The 17,906-nt window shown below is 52.8% G+C and overlaps 2 protein-coding genes across 2 annotated transcripts in view; both read left to right on the top strand.

Moving 5' to 3' along the window:
* The window catches only part of SLC6A17 (solute carrier family 6 member 17), a 35,258-nt gene extending 24,725 nt beyond the window's left edge, over positions 1 to 10,533 (top strand). The window contains exons 6-11 of the mRNA XM_019014470.4: positions 312 to 553; positions 846 to 1,038; positions 2,921 to 3,113; positions 3,928 to 4,087; positions 5,775 to 5,937; positions 6,414 to 10,533. Coding sequence (XP_018870015.3) covers positions 312 to 553; positions 846 to 1,038; positions 2,921 to 3,113; positions 3,928 to 4,087; positions 5,775 to 5,937; positions 6,414 to 6,782 — 1,320 coding nt within the window. The 3' untranslated portion in view covers positions 6,783 to 10,533. The remainder of the gene's footprint in view (positions 1 to 311; positions 554 to 845; positions 1,039 to 2,920; positions 3,114 to 3,927; positions 4,088 to 5,774; positions 5,938 to 6,413) is intronic.
* On the top strand, positions 8,182 to 8,909 carry LOC134756837 (uncharacterized). Its single transcript, XM_063696175.1, has one exon. It carries the CDS (start codon positions 8,182 to 8,184, stop codon positions 8,872 to 8,874), a length of 693 nt encoding a protein of 230 aa, XP_063552245.1. The 3' UTR covers positions 8,875 to 8,909.
* Positions 10,534 to 17,906: the final 7,373 nt, after the last annotated feature.

The raw sequence follows: 17,906 nt of genomic DNA, 5'->3' as shown, positions 1-17,906 counted from the left end.
TGGCTGCATGGGAAGCCATGGTAGCAGTTAAATTACTATGTAAGCACTCAGCATTTATGTTGTCTTACCAAGTCCTCACAGTCATCCTCTGAAGTTGATACTCTTGTGATCTGCGTATTGGGGAAACTGAGGCTCAGAGGAGTAGGGAAATTGCCCAAGTTCACACAGCTTCTTACCACTATGGGCTGCTGCCTCTGAACTCTGTTGAGGCTGAGAAAGGGGGTGTGCATGTGAGAAAGGGGATGTGCACATGAATAAAACCATCCTCTCTGTGTCTCTTTTCTTCCTCCTGCCTTGGTCTTCTGCCATAGCTGGACAAGATGCTGGACCCCCAGGTGTGGCGGGAGGCAGCTACCCAGGTCTTCTTTGCCTTGGGCCTGGGCTTTGGTGGTGTCATTGCCTTCTCCAGCTACAATAAGCAGGACAACAACTGCCACTTCGATGCCGCCCTGGTGTCCTTCATCAACTTCTTCACGTCAGTGTTGGCCACCCTCGTGGTGTTTGCTGTGCTGGGCTTCAAGGCCAACATCATGAATGAGAAGTGTGTGGTCGAGTAGGTGGCATCTCTCCTCCTGTCCCTCCTTCTCCCTGTCTACCTTACCTGGGAGTGGGCAGGGGTGGGGGCGCAGGTGTGCATGGGGAGAGAGGTCCCCTCCACTCAGGCTGAGGAATGGAGATCAGAGGAGCACTCTCTGTCCCCAGCTCCGGGCCACAGGGACAAGCTCAGAGATGCCTCTGTCAGTGACCCATGAGGGTCCCACCTGGATGCCTGGGAGGAGCCTCCAGGATCTCACCCATTGCCCACCCCTGCCTTCTTACCTGGTCCTCTCGGTTTTGTGCTGCAGGAATGCTGAGAAAATCCTAGGGTACCTTAACACCAACGTCCTGAGCCGGGACCTCATCCCACCCCACGTCAACTTCTCCCACCTGACCACAAAGGACTACATGGAGATGTACAATGTCATCATGACCGTGAAGGAGGACCAGTTCTCAGCTCTGGGCCTTGACCCCTGCCTTCTGGAGGACGAGCTGGACAAGGTGCGGGGACAGGCTGCCCTTCCCAGGACAGGCAGGAACCCAGAGAGCAGCTGTGGCCGGCGGGAGCTTGGGCTCAGGCCTCAGGATGCTGACAGGTAGTCATTAGTTTACTTGGTAAGCAAGGATCTGCTGTGTGTCCAGAGGGAGTGAAAGGGAAGAAAGGTATTGGCCAAAGTCCCTGCCCAGAGGTAGGCTTGAGCCTAGACAAGAAATAGGGCAGACACACACCTCTCAGAAGTCACAGTAAGTGTATGGGACAATGTTTCCATTTACTGAGTGGGCTTCTCGTGCATCAGTCACTGCCACAGGTAATGTACTCAGAACAGTGCCTTGACATGGTGTGCATCAAAGAAGTGTTGAAGTTAAGTGTTTGCCCGTTGCTGTCTATCTCTTTTGACGCTCAAGACAGCTCTATGAGTTGAGTATTCATATTGTTCCCTACCTTACAGATGAGTAGCCTATGAGATGGGCAGCTTGATCAAGGTCTCACAACTAGTAAGTGAGAGAGGCAGTTAGTTGGGTCCAAATCCAGTTAGTTGGGTCCAGAGCCCATGCTCAGAATCACCTCTTGATGCTTCTGCCCCTCCCCAGACTGTCCCCATTCCAATCTCACTGCCATGATGACACTTAGACTTTAGGGTGGTGCTGGGGGTGCTGACTCCTCCTCAGTGCTCAGGCCCAAGTTAGGACACCTTGCTTCTATTTATACTTACATAGCTGGACACTTTCAAAATGACTGTTCTGTTAGAAGGGGTAACAGGAAAGGGACATACCCACAGCATCTTGGGAACCAGGCTGGAGCCAAGGCTCACATGGGGCGGAGCCAGCTCCCATCAGCCTGGGTCAACCCTGTCCTTCATGGGACTGGGGAAGGGGGTGCTTTCCCTGGGCTCTATGTTAAAAGTCAGCTCCATTGGATGGTACCATCCTAATGCTGAGGGAGCTGCATCCTGCACCCCAACCCTTTCCCTGCGGATCAAGAGCAAAAGAGCCCAATCTCGGGCCCACTGCCCTGGTTTCTTCCCCAGGTAACTGGCAGCATAAAGGACCTCCCCTTTTCACACTCTCTGAAACCCTGCTCAGTTCTCATGGGCATGGCCTGGTTCTCTGAATAAAACTAGGTTTATAGCAGTGTTTTCATACAATACAACTCCGATAGCATTCAAATGACAAGATTATACACTCACTTAGTGGGGAAGAAATGTTCCCTTACAATCACTGAACATTACAGGGCAACGTGTAAGTGACAGGGGGCAGTGTGTGGTCACCTGACCCACGAGCATGGCCCAAGCATTAAAGCAGTGATTCTCTACCTTGGCTACCAATTAGAGTTCCTGGAGTATTTTTGTTTGTTTTAAAAAAAAAACTCTGACACCCAGCTTCACCCCAGACCAATCCAGTCATTGTCCCTGGGGTGAGACCCAGGTGTCGGTGTTTCTAAAGGCTCCGGTGTGCTTCCATTGAGAGCCGAGGCTGAGACCACTGCATGAAGATCTGCAGTTCAGAAGTTCTGAGCTGGGAGCGGCCACAGTGTGGCTGGAGCAATCAGGAAAGACATCTTAGAGGAGCAGGGTCCTGAGCTGGGTGTATTTCTAAACATGAGCATCTTCATTTGAATCACCTAAGCTCCTGGTACAACCTGTAGATTCCAGGTCCCACAGGTGAACTCCCAAGTTGGTGTTTTTGAGCTACCTCTAGGGGATTCCAATGCCTGCTAAAGTTCGAGACCCACTGGCCAAAATCAACAGGATTTAGGTGGAGGTGGGAACCCCTGTGAAAGAGGGAAGAGTTATTCCAAAAGTTCGAAGGGCAGAGGGAAGGAAGCAGTGGGCTCCCCGGGGAGGGGTGACCTCACAGGCCCTGCTTTCCACCCCACCTTCAGTCCGTGCAGGGCACAGGCCTGGCCTTCATCGCCTTCACTGAGGCCATGACGCACTTCCCCGCCTCCCCGTTCTGGTCCGTCATGTTCTTCTTGATGCTTATCAACCTGGGCCTGGGCAGCATGATCGGGACCATGGCAGGCATCACCACGCCCATCATCGACACCTTCAAGGTGCCCAAGGAGATGTTCACAGGTAACTCCTCCCTGCCCCCATGCCCAGGTTCTGCAGGCTGCCCTTGTGGACAGCGGTTCCGTTCTGGCTTCTGACTGGGTCCTTCATGACCCCACACCCAGAAGGCTCCACCCCACACTGGGACACAGCTGGAGCCTGGCTGTGCCACTCAGTGATTAGCACTCACAAGCCAGGAAGAGAAAGCTACTTGGAAATCTGGAGCAAACATGAGCCGGGAGGCCTGCATCTAGGCCCCTTTGTTAGTTCACTTGCCCCTCTCCCCAAGGGCCTGCTGAGTCGTCTTGGGAAGTGGGTGCTGAGTCGTCTTGGGCAGGGGCACTCACTGGCCTTGCGCCCTGTTCCATCTTTGTCACTCCAGTCCCGGGCTGTGTCCACAGTTCCCTTCGGGGTTTGCTGCGTTGATCTAGGGCCCATAGAGGGATACCTCTCATCTGCATCCCTAGAGCGGGGTATCTTTCTGTTCTCAAATGGGGAAACTGAGGTGGAGGAAAAGACTGGTAACAATCAGATGAATCATTTAAGTTAAATACAGCAATTAAGTAGAGCACCTGCCACAGGCCAGGCCCTGTGCTGGGGCAGAGGCATGGGATGAAAGTTAGACACAACGCCTTCCTCGGGTGCTCCCCGACTAGTAGAGCGGGGCTCAGAACCTGAGCATCTGGATCCCTCGTGCAGGACTGAGCCTGCTGGCAGGAGGGCTGCAGGCATGCTTGGGGGAGGGATGTGATGGGAGGGGCCTGGGTGCCCCCGAGACCCCCAGGGCACCGCCCACCCTGCACCTTTGCCCCCAAACCGGCCTCCCGGCTCTCTCTAGTGGGCTGCTGTGTCTTTGCATTCCTCGTGGGGCTGTTGTTCGTCCAGCGCTCCGGAAACTACTTTGTCACCATGTTCGATGACTACTCGGCCACCCTGCCACTCACTCTCATCGTCATCCTTGAGAACATCGCTGTGGCCTGGATTTATGGAACCAAGAAGTAAGAGGAACATGGGGGAAAGGTGGGATGGGAGGAGGGGTCTGTCCTATCATGACTCCCTGGAGAGGCAGATCATAGAGTCACAATGGCAAAGCTGAAAGTGCCCTTATGGATCATTTAGGGAAACTGAGGTGTAGTGCAAGGACATGGCTGCCTAAGGCCACTTGTCCAGGGAGAAACAGAGCCAGTCTGAGGACTGGGTGTTCTGGGTGCAGGTCCTGGCATCATCCTTAAATTACCACAGCACCTTTCCTGGGTACCAACTCTTCAGAATTCTGTTAAGTTTTTGTGAAGGGCTTAGTGGGTCTACAAGAGGCCCTTGCCCTCCGAGAACGTGTAGACTTCAGCAGCCTGGTTCACAATTGTAAGGGCCTAGATAGGGGTATGAGATGAGGTATGATTTTGGCCCCAAGTTTGGGGTCGTGCAGGGTAAGAGGATTCAGCTGTAAGAAAGGATTGGGTCTCACAGCCTAGGCCTAGGGCAGTTGTACACTTACTGTAAACTCTTGGCCTCATCCCTCATGTTAGGGCAAATACGTGTTCCCAGGAGTTCTAGAACTAGGTCTCTCTGACTCACTCAGCATCGACCATGACCACATTGTCCTTGTCATTGGCAAGACCCACCTCCACTAACCCACTTGGTCTGACCCTCCCTGATGCCTGGACCTGGTTTGGCAGTGGGGCTCTTTCACAGGGGCCGTCTGCTTTCTAGGAGAGCACGGGAGGGGACAGGGAGTGGGGGGAAGGACACTCCTCTGCTTCCACCTGCTGTGGGCCAGGGCTGTAAGACACTGCCACAAAGGACTCTGGCTGATTTTTGTGTCCTGGACTCCTTCGGCAGTCTGGTGATGTCCCTGTATGTTACTTTAAATGCATAAGATAAAATGTGTAGGGTTATATAAGAAACTTATTATATTGAAAAATAGCGAAATATCATTTAAAATTTGTGATATAGTAATGTATGAGCACTTTATTTTTAATGCATTGTTACAAGATCTAGCTATAGATCTAATAACAGTGGTAACTTTGAAGTAGTGATGAAAATCAGCGATGACTCAATATTTTCAATAACTGGGATGTAATATGAAAATATAACCTATTGGTGACAGTCACAGGTATTGTTAATACTACTGTGTTTGTTTGCATTCATAATATAATAGAAAGTAATGCAAGATTTCAGTTAGCGGTTATTGAGGTAAAGATGATTCTTTTGTATGCCATTCAAGCACAAGCCTGCCTGCCTTCCAGAATTCTGCTCACCCCTTGGTGAGAAACCCCTGAGTCAGGGCAGCTCTCTACCTTTGGACTCTAGAGAAGTGCACTTCTACAGCTTTTCCAGCAGGGGGAGCCTTCAGCCAGGCCAGTGTGAAAGGGCTAGGCCCCTCCCTGAACACACAAGCTGTCTATACATAAAACAGACGTGCACCTGCCCAGGGAGTGTCTGGTGGGCCCTATCATATCTCTGGATGGGGTATGATGTGACGGAATCAGAGGAGGTTAGAGGAGGACAGTAGAGCCTTCCCAGAGGCCAGCCAGACCACACACAATGAGCACTGAATGTGAAGAATAGAAGAGCCCAGGAGGGAGGGACTGGGAAACGAAGACTTTCTGGAGGAGATGCTGATGGGGGAAGAGGGAGGTGTGACTGAGGGATGCCAACTGCTGGACCCTCTGCTATGCCTGGCAGGTTCATGCAGGAGCTGACGGAGATGCTGGGCTTCCGCCCCTACCGCTTCTATTTCTACATGTGGAAGTTCGTGTCTCCACTATGCATGGCTGTGCTCACCACAGCCAGCATCATCCAGCTGGGGGTCACGCCCCCGGGCTACAGCGCCTGGATCAAGGAGGAGGTGAGGGGTGGGGCCCCAAACCCCAAGGACATTTGCATCTTCTCAGGCCTTTAATGCAACCACTGATAGGGATACACCTTTCTAGGGCAGCTGCTATGTGCCAGGCCTTGCCAGGTGCCTCACACCTAAACCGCAATCTTACAACAAGCCAAAGACAGAGGTGGCATCATCCCTGTAGCACAAATGGGGACACCGAGGCTCAGAAAGATTAGTGCACTTACCCAGTCTTTCTAACCCATATTCTCTCTCCATGCCTGTGGAGTGGAATTAGTCCATTTTATAGTAGGAGAAACCACCCTAGATCCTTTCACCAAGGTGACCAGGTAAACCCCCATCTTTGGCTGTGCCTGGCCAGGATGGTGGGAGGGGAGAGGAGTGGAAGGCCATGGGTGAGGGCAGGAGAGCAGTCTTGGAGGGCCTGGGAGGGGAGGGCTGTCACAGTGCCGGCAGCAGCCCTTAAGGCAGCCCACCCGCAGGCTGCCGAGCGCTACCTGTATTTCCCCAACTGGGCCATGGCACTCCTGATCACCCTCATCGTCGTGGCGACGCTGCCCATCCCTGTGGTGTTCGTCCTGCGGCACTTCCACCTGCTCTCTGATGGCTCCAACACCCTCTCCGTGTCCTACAAGAAGGGCCGCATGATGAAGGACATCTCCAACCTGGAGGAGAACGATGAGACCCGCTTCATCCTCAGCAAGGTGCCCAGTGAGGCACCTTCCCCCATGCCCACTCACCGTTCCTATCTGGGGCCCGGCAGCACATCACCCCTGGAGACCAGCAGTAACCCCAATGGACGCTATGGGAGCGGCTACCTCCTGGCCAGCACCCCTGAGTCGGAGCTGTGACCACTGCCCCAGCCCTGCCCGCCTCTCCCCCCACGCTCAACCTGCCCACTTGTCCAGGCCTGGCCTCTTTCTTGAGGTGGCCACCAGGCCCAGGCCAGGCCCTTTGCCCAAGAAGAGAGGGTCTGCCCTGCCTCACTCCCCTCTTCAGTCCCAGCAGACTCTGCTCCCTAGCCCTGAGCAGGAGGCTGGGAGCAGCTCTGTTTCCTAATTCAGGACCCCACTCATCTAGCCCTCCAAGAGCCTCCGCCAAATTGCAGCCAGGTAATTGGAACAACCCATCAGTCCTGCTTCCCAGTCCATGGGAGATCCCAAGTGGCCACTGCAGGAGTCACTCACCTCCCTCTCTCCCTGTAACTTGCCACCTGCAGTTCTTAGGGCTGTGGGGTCAGATGGTGGTGGTGAGAGGCCTTGGGGCTGGGGAAGGAGAGTGGACTTTGGCTCACTCTGCCATGAGAACAGGACACCATCCTGCCCAGCCCAGACGGGGTTGCTCCTGGTCCAAGAGGCTACCTGCTCGAAGGTGGAGGGTGGGAGCAGGTGTGCCAGGGCTCAGGGCTCAGACTTGGGAGGGCCTAGGCAGAAGCCCCAAGTTCTGTTTTCTGAGGTATGTGCTGCCCTTGGCTTCAGCATGAGCCTTGGTAGCAGAAGGTGAGGAACCTCCTCTGCCCTGGTCCCTGGGTGGAATCTTCCCATGTCCTTGGCCCTGCCTGGGGTGTGTGGTGTGTGCTCCTGCATCTTGTCTGGGAGTGCAGTGACCAGGACCAGAACCTTCCCCACCTCAATTGGGGCTTAGCCATCTCCCTGTCCCCAGCACCCCTCCCCAGCCCACAGTGGTGGCCTCTGCCTCTTTCCTGGAGACAGAAGGACAGTGCAAGGAGAGGTTTCCAGAGCACAAATTGTTGGTTCCTAGCACAAATTAGATGGTTTGGAGCACAATTGTGAAGCACACTCCCCTCCCTCCTCACCTGGGGTCCAATGTTCTGTCTAGTGGCAGCTTTTCCCCTGGAACAGGGGTCCCTGGAGTTCACGGGCTTATCCCCAGGAAGCCTCACTCCTGGGGAAAGACAGATAATTTCACTGCCCCTATAAGCCACCACTCACTCTCCTTATTACACAAGCACAGCCACCCAGTGTGCACAGCCGCCTAGTGTGCACATCACATGCAGACACCTTGGAAACCTTTCCCAAGCCTTCCTGGCCCACAGTGGCCAGTGCCATAGGCAGTGCTGTGGACAGTAGAGGCTGCCAAAGGCAAGGGCTGGTCTTCAGGATGGAGGCCAGCCTGTGCAGAAGGCTGCAGCTGACAACAGCGACCCCACCTGCCATTACCTTCAGGGCCTCCTCTGGAAGAGAACCCATTCTCAGAGTGCAGCCAGGGAGGAACCTGACCCAAGAGTAAATGTCTGCAGAGAGATGGATGGATGGATGGATGGATGTATGGATGGATGGATGGATGGATGGATGGGTTGGGGGGTGGGGGTGGATGGATAGATGGATGGATGGATGGATGGATGGACGGACGGATGGGGTGGGGGAAGGAAGGAAAGAAGGGAGAAAGGAGGGAATACTGGCTCCATCTTTGAGAGCTCTGGTGGGCAGGGCAGAAACAGGCCACAGTGCTCAACCCGGACACCCTCACGAAGGGTCGCAAGTCACTCTTGTGGCTCAGATTGCTCTTAGGACCTGGATGGACAGACCAGAATCAGGGTCCCCTCCTTCACCCCCAAGTTCCTTACTGTTCCCCCAAGCCTGGGAGCGGTCTATCCCCCAACCCTGCCATCTCCCTTACTCATCCCTCTTCCACACCTTCCCCTTTCTAGCCCCCTCTGCCCTACCTGTCTTTCCTGAGTGTTTGAGGGGAGAGAGAGACCCACATCTCCCCAAAGAGATGAGCTTTTGGGGCACAACATCCCACCGTAGGCCCCCTCACCCGACAACACCTCCTACCTGGCCCCTTGCCAAATCCCAAGCAGAATTAGCAACAGGAAAAGCAGAGCCCCAGGAGAGACACTCTACTATATATACTCTTCTATATATTCTGTTTCTATTGTATATTCACTCTGTACATGTGGGTGTAAATGCTGTTAAATGACAAACCCAATATTATACTGTGGCTGGTGGACTATTTTCATCCTCAGTGCTGTACAGATCTATTTTCATTGTATATTTGATATATTTTTAATTTTGTAGCGTGTGGCTGGGCCAGGCCCCAGCGGGAGGGGCTGAGCTGGGGCTGTGTGCTTGCTAGGTGTGGGCGCGCTAGTGCTCGTTGTAGCCTTTTGCTGTGTCTTCGCTGTGTGCTAGACGTAGGGCCTAGAGCTCAGGGTGTGTGTGTGCGTGCTGTGTGTATGGTGTGCACATACGTGAGTGTGGGTGTGTGTAGCGTGCTGATCTGTGACTCCCAGTGTTCACCACCTTCCTGAAGACCACGCTCCCTCCCCCTGCCTCCTCCTCCTCTTGGCTCTATCGGGAGCCTCAGGGCCGGCAGGGTGCCTCGGGAGCCCCCTGCTATGGGGAAAGGCATGTGTTTCTTGCTGGTGACTCATTGCCTTCACACCACTGGGTTTGCCAGAAACAGGGAAGGAGGGCGTTAAGGGAAAAAAAAAAAACCCTCAAATTTATTTACCAGTCAGCTTCTTGCTGTTCCCAGTAGAATGGCTAGCTCTTCTCCAGAGGAAAAGTACTAGGATTCTTAAGATGGCAAGACCCCAAGAGGGATCTCATAGCACTGCTGCATTTGCAGTTGACGCAGTCCTAACAGTGTTTGAAAAGGGCCGCCTGCCCCCTCCCCACTGTGCTTTTGATGCCTTTGGAGTCAAAGGCAGGTGGGGGTCACCTGATGAGCTAAGATCCAGCCCCAGAATCCTGAAGGAGCAGGAGGTAGCAGGAGAGGACCAGGTCCCCAAGTCCCTTCACAGGGTCCCCACCCCCACTGGCTTTGGTGCTGTCCACACAGTGCCCACCAGAAGGCAGAGGGAACTCCAGGGCAGGGATGTGCCTGAAAGAGTCAACAGTCCCCTGATCCCCTACCTGTGCCTGCCCTCCAGCCCCATCACCAGCTTCTTGCTCAGGGAGCCTTCCACCCTCCTCACTGAGGCAACATGAAGCCCAAGGCCCAGATGGGGGCTGAACAGGTAGGGCACATCAGTTAATGCCAGTGAGGTCGGCTTCTGCCCTCCAGCAATACATGTGTAGGGGTTGCTGCTTTCCCAGTGCCAGGAGAACCCCCGCTCCGAGTCAGCCTGTGTGGGTCATGAGGCTGGGGCCCAGGAGCCATGGTCCCAGGCACTGCACAGGCCTGCAGTATTACCAGGCAGAGGGGCTGCTTTTCTGCCCTTCCTCACCCCCACCCCCCACCCCACTCCCCCAGAGTACTCCCCACTGTGAAAAGAGCTGGAAACTAAACCGGTTAGAATGAACCTGGCTCCCTGAGCATCCCTGGATCCTTCAAATAGGCCCTGAGATGTGAGGTCTGCTGCTTCACTGGGGCCCAATGACTTTGGCTGGGGGAGGGGGCCTAGGGCCCCTTCTCATTGAAAGCTCTGCTTTGTACAGACCCAAGCATACACACGAGGCCGTCACTTTGGGTTCTGGCATAAGTTCAGAACAATTCAAGTCCATGTGTCCCATGGCTGGTCAGAGCCCTGGGTCAAAACCACTCAGCCCAGGGGAGGGGATGAGGCATTGTCACCCTAGACCCCTCTTCCTCTCCCCCACCATGGTGTGCAATAAAGTGTCTGTTCTTACCAAACCCTTCTTGCCTTTCTCACCTGCTCTTGCAATGAGGGAGAGGGAAGGGTGGCCAGGGATCCTGGGGGAAGCTTTGGGGCGAAAAGCTTGGACTGGGATGGGTGGACAGGACTGCTGAGGGGGGTTGTGGGTGCTGGCTGGCTGAGGAGCAGCGCGGGGAGTGTGCGCCGGTTCATATCTGTATTTTCCTAGGAATTGTCCTAGGTATTAACAATGCACACACTTGTAGAGGGCCCTATTGGGGTCCAGCGATTCCACATGTCTAATTTCCTGTCATCTTTGCAACGGTTTCCTAAGGGAGATCCTTTGCTGTCTACATTTTTCCAGGTGAAACTGCATCTGAAATGAGGATGGTATTTGGTGGTCTCTTACAGGACCCTGTAGGAGAAACTCCCGTCCCGCCCGACTACCAGGAAAAGCTATACTTGTCAGCCTGGCAAGGGCGGGGTGTGTGGAGGCCCACCTCAGGGAAGGACGGGTGGGAAGGTGCCAGTGTTCAGAGGTCTGACAGCAAGGACCAGGACTCTCTTGGGTGCTGGGGGGGTGGGGGGGGTGGGCTCCCCTGGAACAGGCATATTCTAAAGTTCTGCCCCTCTCTTCAAGATAGCTATCCCTTTTGCAAACTTCAGTAGAAGGTAAAGATGAACTAGGGGATCTGACATCACCTCTGTTCTAACATTCCAGCCCCAAGTATTCATTTATTAAACACCCACTGAATACTCAGCACTGTGAAGAACAGACTGTGCTGGTGGCTGGGAAGCTCTTCTTCCTGCCTCACCCTCTAGGAGCACCGACATTGAAAGAAACAAGAAGTCTGGCTCCTGGAGGAGGCCTCACCCCCACCCCACCCAGCTCCAGGCTGGAATGATGCTGCTTGCACTCAGATGCACACAGCCAAGGACCCTGAAGGAACCTGCCATTTTCTTCTCTTGCCATAGAAAGTGTTGTTCCAGGAATAGCCACCAGATGGCAGGAAAACCTTTCTCGCCAGATCATAGTCTGCTTGCCTTCCTCTCCTCTGTCATTTATTCCTTTGTGGGTTAGTTTATTTGTTGAACAAACATTTATTACGTACCCACCCTGGACAGGCTCCATGCCAGCTATAGATGAATAAAGATAAAATCATTCCCTGCTGTCCTGAGTTTGGCAGAGGGAGGGGACCGGCCCTATGACTCCACATCTCCCCATGTATCTTTCAAACCGGGAAATGGCCTGGTGCTGAAAAAGTCACTCCTTGTCAAGTATTCAGTCTTTTGGTTGAAGGTAATGTTTTTGGTTGAGCTGCAAGCCCTCCTGCCAGGAGGGGCACACAGATCCACCAAGATGCAGCATAACAAGGGCTTTGGTTCCAAGGAGCTCTAGAGTCATACTTCTCAAGTTCAAGTTCAAATGCCACCCAGCTTCCTGCTTCCTGGGAGGCCTTGAGCAAGTCATTTAATCGCTCTGAGCTTAAATGTCCTAGTCTGTAAAACAGACATAATAAATATAGATTCAATGGGATAACACATGTTGGTCCAGTTATCTATTGCTGTGTTCTAAGTTACTCCAAATCTGAGCGGCTTAAAACAACCATTGTATCTCGCAGTTTTGTAAGGAATTCAGGCAGGACTCGTCTGAGCAACTCTTCTGGTGGCAACCAAGGTCACTCAGTGATATTCAACTAGCAGCGAACTAGTCTGGAGGGTCCAAGGCAGCTGCCCTCACATTCACTCAAATGCCGGGCACTCCAGTGAGAATGGCTGGAAGACTGAGTTCAGCTGGGCCTGCCGGCCAGAGTGAGCACCTACAACTGCCTCTCCAGCATGGCTACTCGGCCAGACTTCTGACTGAAGGGCTTAGGGTCCCCAGAGAGACCATTTCAAGAGACAGGAGGTGGAAGCTGCCAGGTTTTTAAGGCCTGGGGCTGGAAAATGGCACAGTACCTCTACCATCTTCTGTGGGTCACAGCATCTGCCCAAATAAAGGGGAGGGCACACAGAAGCCCCCCTTGTTGATGGGGAATGGGGAGAGTCTGGCTGCCCATGTAATGGGCTGATTCTAGAGTGTTAGGGATCTTTGTCATCAGTCACCAGCACCTGCGTGGAAGCTTTCTCCTGAGGGGATGTCAGCTTAGAGACACAGAACTGGGACACACAGCAGGTCATTTCTGGTGGGGAGGTGAGTGGTTAAGTTTGGGCCCTGGGTGGAGGGAGCAGTCAGAGGAGGATGAGAAGGGCATGCAGGAGGACAGGTGAGGCCACTGCTTCTGCCTCAGGTTTGCCCCAGGGCAGGTGGCATGAGTGGTTTGAATCATGGGTCTGTTGCCAACCATACCACCTTGAAGAAGCCACTTTAACCCTGGAATCTCCATTTTCTGATCTGTAAAAGGAGGACGACAATAAAATCTCTTCTTTAGAGATGGTATGAGGGAAAAACGAACTTCATCAGTAACATCTACTGGAATACAGTATCGACTTCTTTCCATATGGGGATACAATAGGTGCTCATTAAATATTTCCTTCCTTCCTTCTTGCAATCCTGGGCAAGGCCATGGGGCCTACTTCATTCTGGGGGCCCCATCACCCATGCAATGAGCCATCTCCTAAAGCTATTCACAAAGGACAGTTTCAGCCTAAAATCCAGAGAAGCCAAGGAAGGAAGGCAGAAAAGGAACTCTCTCCAGGAAAGGGAGTACCAGAGTGTGGGCTGATCCTGTACTTTATCATGTTCACCCCAGCAGTCACCACCAGACAGCTCCAGTCACAGGGACTTGGGCCAAGGCTAAAGTATTCCACAGACCACAAGGCTATTGTGGGGTTTTGTTTTTGTTTTCTTTGTTGTTGGTTGGCCCCAAATTCTTTTTAATACTTCTCCCATCAAAAGTGGAGTCTATGCTCCTCCTCTTGAATCTGGGTGAGCAAATGCTTCCTGTGACCAACAGGGTATAGTAGAAGTGATGCTACGTGACTTCCAAGGCTAGATTAGGAAAGGCCGTGCCACTTCCACCTGGTGTTCTAGGGATACTCATTCTAGAGGCAGCCAGCTGCCATGTAAGACAGCCAACCACCCTGAGACTGCCATGCTAGGGAGGCGATATGTTTGCAGATGCTTAGGTTGACAGCTTCAGCTGAGCTTCCAGCCAACAGCCAGTGTCAACTGCCAGCCACATGAACACAGCATACTGAACGTTTAGCCCAGCTGAGCTTCAGATGTTTGCAGCCTGCTGACATCTGATTGTAGCTGCATAAGAGACCCTAAGCAAGAACTGTTCAATTGAGCCCTTCCTAATTTCCTGACCCATAAAGTAATAAACAAAATAAAATGGCTGTTGGGTTTATATCACTACATACTACGGGTAATTTGTTTCATAACAATAGTAACCAGAATATGAACCTTAGTGATTATCTGGTCAAACCTCCTTGTACAACAATGGGGGAAACTGAGGCCCAAAGAGGAAAAGACCAGACTTCCCACAACCAAGCAAGGGGAAGATTGGGGCCAATGCCTGGGTTTCTTGACTCCCAATCTAGTGCACTCTCTGCCACACAGCAAGAAACTGACAGGGAGGACTCCTCCCCCGCCACCCCCCACCTCATTAATTCCATGCATCAAGCAAGCATGAATCAGGTATTTTGAGTGCCTGGGATTGTGCTGAGCACTGGGAATATACAAAGGACCAGGCAAGAGTCCCTGGCTCGCAGAGGCAGTCACAATCTGACTTGGGCATCTCCCCTCCTGGCACACTCACTGGTGCCAGGCACGCTGCTGCATTCTTTAATTACATCATCTTAGGTAGGAAGAAACCTGTGAGATGGGAGAAGACTATGCCTGTCATTCAACCACAAACCCTTACAAAGATTGATCCATGCCAGGCACAGTCCTGGCTGCAGAGCATAAAGACTCAGTGGGGATCTGCTCTCTGTCCCTGGGTCTGAGCTGCCTGGGTTCTGGGTCCCTCCATTCTGCCCAGGGCTGACCCAAGCAGGGAAGAATCCCTGGACTTCAGGAGCACCCAAAAGGAACCTGAGTTTGGCCTGTCTCTCCAGACACCTGCTTCCCCTTTCCCCAGGATATTGCTGGAGGGGACTGGGCCCATCAGGACTAATTAACTACTCTAATGGAATGAGCCAGTTTTTCCTGGAACTTAGCCCAGGTGGGAGCAATCTGTACTTTTCTAGATGGAGAAATGCTAAGTGTCAAGAGGTCTTGCCAGCCGGACCCTGAGCTAGCGCGCGTGTGGCAGGCGCGGCGGCGGGGGTGTGCTGTCTGGATGCAGGCTGAGTTCCCAGCCCAGGAGCCTTAAACAAGAAGGCCTCTAGGGTCCACTCAGCTGGTGGCCCCCATATCGTTCTCTGTCCTTGGCCCAACCCCAGCCCTAGCTCCGTCTCTCAGAGTTCGCTGCTGCTGCTTAGGCCTGACATCCCTAAGTGGGGGGAAGGTGTCCATGAGCTAACACTCAGAGAGAGCTTCTTCTCTTTAAGAGCTGGGCCCTCAAAGGCCGCCTTTGAGCCCCAGATACAACTTCACTGGGATTACCACAGCAACCCAACCCTGCTTTCAGTCCTGAGGCAGAGCCATTCTACTGATCTTCACAAGACCTGAATTACTAGGGCTAGGTTCTCCCCAGAGCCCCTCCCCCACCAACCCCCCTCCCCCTCAAGAAGGCTCTCACATTTGATTTGGAGCCTGCAAGTCTCTGCAGGCTGCTTGGGGTTGGGGGAGGCAGGATGAAGTGGGCTGAGACGCAGACAGGAGGCTGCCAGCCTGCTCTTGCCTTCCCTTCTCTTGTTCCCCCACGAGCGGGGAGGCCCTATCACCCTCTAATGAGTCTGATAAAGCAATTCAATTTTCCAGGCTGGGAGAGAATGAGGCATGCTGGGAAAGGATGCTGGCTCCTTGGCCTGGACCTGAAGGATGGTCAGTCGCTGGCAGGAGCTAGAATACCAAAAAGGGAAAGTGTGAGCACCAATGGATAGGACCTCGCCTTGGCCTGGAGCCCCTCACCACAAACAGGTTTCAAAGAAGGAAGATGGAGAGGAGATTGGATGGCTCCAGTCATCCTAAAGAGGCTGAGCCCATACAAAGCTCCCAGTGGGGAAAGGGGAAGGGTAAACAGCTTTGATTTCAGGCTTTCAGCTTCCTACGGACAGGGTCAGCATCGGCACTCAGAGGGTGAGGACCTTATTATGTGGGTGGAGGGGGGGCCTGGAAAGGGTTGCAGGTGCTTGACAGCCTCCATCGGTGCCCCTTTAGAATCTCCCATGGCCCTCTCTTCCTATTCTTTCACCACACCCTCACCCCTGATGAGGGAAACCCACTGTGGCTGACACCTTCTGTGAACTGGCTTTCAGACAGGTGCTCTTCCCTGACAGCCTGAAGAAACCAGGGCACTCAGGAGAGGACAGAAAAGGTGAAACTGAGGGAAAGAAGCTTGGGGAACTAGGAATTTCCAATAGTGGCTGCTTTGTGGTCTTGCTTAAGCCTGTCAGGTATCAAGGTCTTGGAGGAATGAAGAAGGGAGGGAGTAGGCAGAGTCCCAATGGCAGAGTTAGGCTAGAAGATGTACCTGAGGTCCTGGAATCAACAGGAAGCCCAGAATCAGCTGCCACCCCATCTGCCCACATCACAGCCCCCAGAGCTCAGGGCGAGGTCTGGAGCCAGGATGTTCTAGCACCACCAGAGGGCAGCACCCTCACATCCATGGTAGGCTGTGTCACAGTAGCCTGGGCAGGGGCTCTCCTATCCTTCCCCAGCTCTGTGTTTTGAGGGAACACCAAGACCTCACACAAAGAAATGATGGGGACAAGTCCCATAGTGCTAACTGCAGCATATCGACTCCCTCAGAGAGGTACACGTAACAGGTGAGCCCAGAGTTCTAGAATAAACCTTCAGCAAGGGTGAGGCATTCTCTGGAGGCCTCAGGACTGAGGCTGAGCTCCCCTCTCCCGAGCTGGTCAGTGCACAGAGCTGGGAGCCCTGGTCCCATGCACCTTTACCCAGCTGCCTCTCTCAGGCTGGGCCCTCTGTTTTTGTCAGCTCTTCCTAGGTTCCCATGCCCGCGTCCCAACTTTCTGATCTTCCTCCCTTCCCTCTTGGCCTCCTTTTTCCCTGGCAGCTTTCTCCCTTTACCCATCTCCCCAGGTGCTCATCACTATCCACAAGCACTGCAGAGTGGAAGCACCAGTTGGGCAGATTTACTAGGATGAGTGGCTGTTTTATTCACTGATGTATTTCCAGTGCCCGGAACTGCTTCTGGCATATCGTAGGTATTCAATAAGTATTCATTGAGTTAATAAGTCAATCAGGGGTGGGATACTATGGGTTTTGTCCCCTTGCCTACTACACTCCCTTTCTTACAATTACTGAGCTCAGTCATCCTGATGAACGGAAAGCAGGGGAGAGACCCCAAGGGACTTTGCCAGGACATGGACCAGATAGGACTTGAAAGTTATTCATTACATTAATATTCTGTGGTTCTTTCTTCCTCACTCCAGTTTCTGGCCTGTCCCGGGTCTTCTCTTCCCAGTCACACTTGGGATATTTCTTTTCACTCCAGCAAACTCAAAGACAGCTAAACTCTGAAATACAAACATCAGTTTCGAGGAGCAGACACTGGGCACAAAGGGGGTGCCAGTAAATGTGTGTTTCTGATTAACTCACCTCCCCTGCGTATCAGTACAGATCATCAAAGATCATTGTCATTTTGGTTTTCTGGCCTCATTAATAATGAGACTTTTGCTTGTAAAAATCCCTTGCATTGGCACTGAGCTTTTAACCTTTCCTGAGACACACATAGGCCCTTGTCTTGTTTTTCTCAGTTGAGCTAGGTACTGCCTGATCTGGAACTGGGAAGGTGCACAGGTGTCCAGGGCAGGTGTGTTATTCACCTTTCATTTCTGCCTCAAGATCTCTTTACATCATCCAGACAGGCATGGAGGCTGCCTGAAGCTGTAAAAAAGAAAAAAAAAAACCCAATGGGGATTAATATGAAGATGTAAAATAGGTTCTGGACTTAACAAAAACAAATGAATCTGGAAATTGCTCTTGGGATAGGGCCAGTAAAGTCCTGTTGGTGCCTATGTTTTGGGTATGGCAGCTTCTCAATCACTTAGCAAACAGGTTCTCAGAGGCAGGCACTGTGGGAGCTATCAAGGTGAAAAAGCACAATGCCGCCTGCAGCAGCTCAGGGTTAGGGAGGGGAGAGGAGACATATACACAGGCAAAGTCAAATTGTAATGGGTAGAATAAGAGTAGAAACAGGAGGGGGTCATGAGGCAGGACACAGGCATTTCCTATGTGGACCCCAGAGCAATGACGAGCAAAGGCTTTAACTAATGACTTTTCAGGGCCACCCACCCACTCCACATCCATAAAACACTTCGCGATGAACACAGC

Source organism: Gorilla gorilla, chromosome 1, assembly GCF_029281585.2.
Source record: "Gorilla gorilla gorilla isolate KB3781 chromosome 1, NHGRI_mGorGor1-v2.1_pri, whole genome shotgun sequence".
Taxonomy (NCBI): Eukaryota; Metazoa; Chordata; class Mammalia; order Primates; family Hominidae; genus Gorilla; species Gorilla gorilla.
Note: the sequence above shows the minus strand (reverse complement) of the source record. Positions and strands in the feature narration are given on the sequence as shown.

Coding starts and splice junctions, on each gene's coding strand:
- LOC134756837 (XM_063696175.1), top strand. CDS start 8,182: ATGTCTGCAGAGAGATGGATGGATGGATGGATGGATGTATGGATGGAT.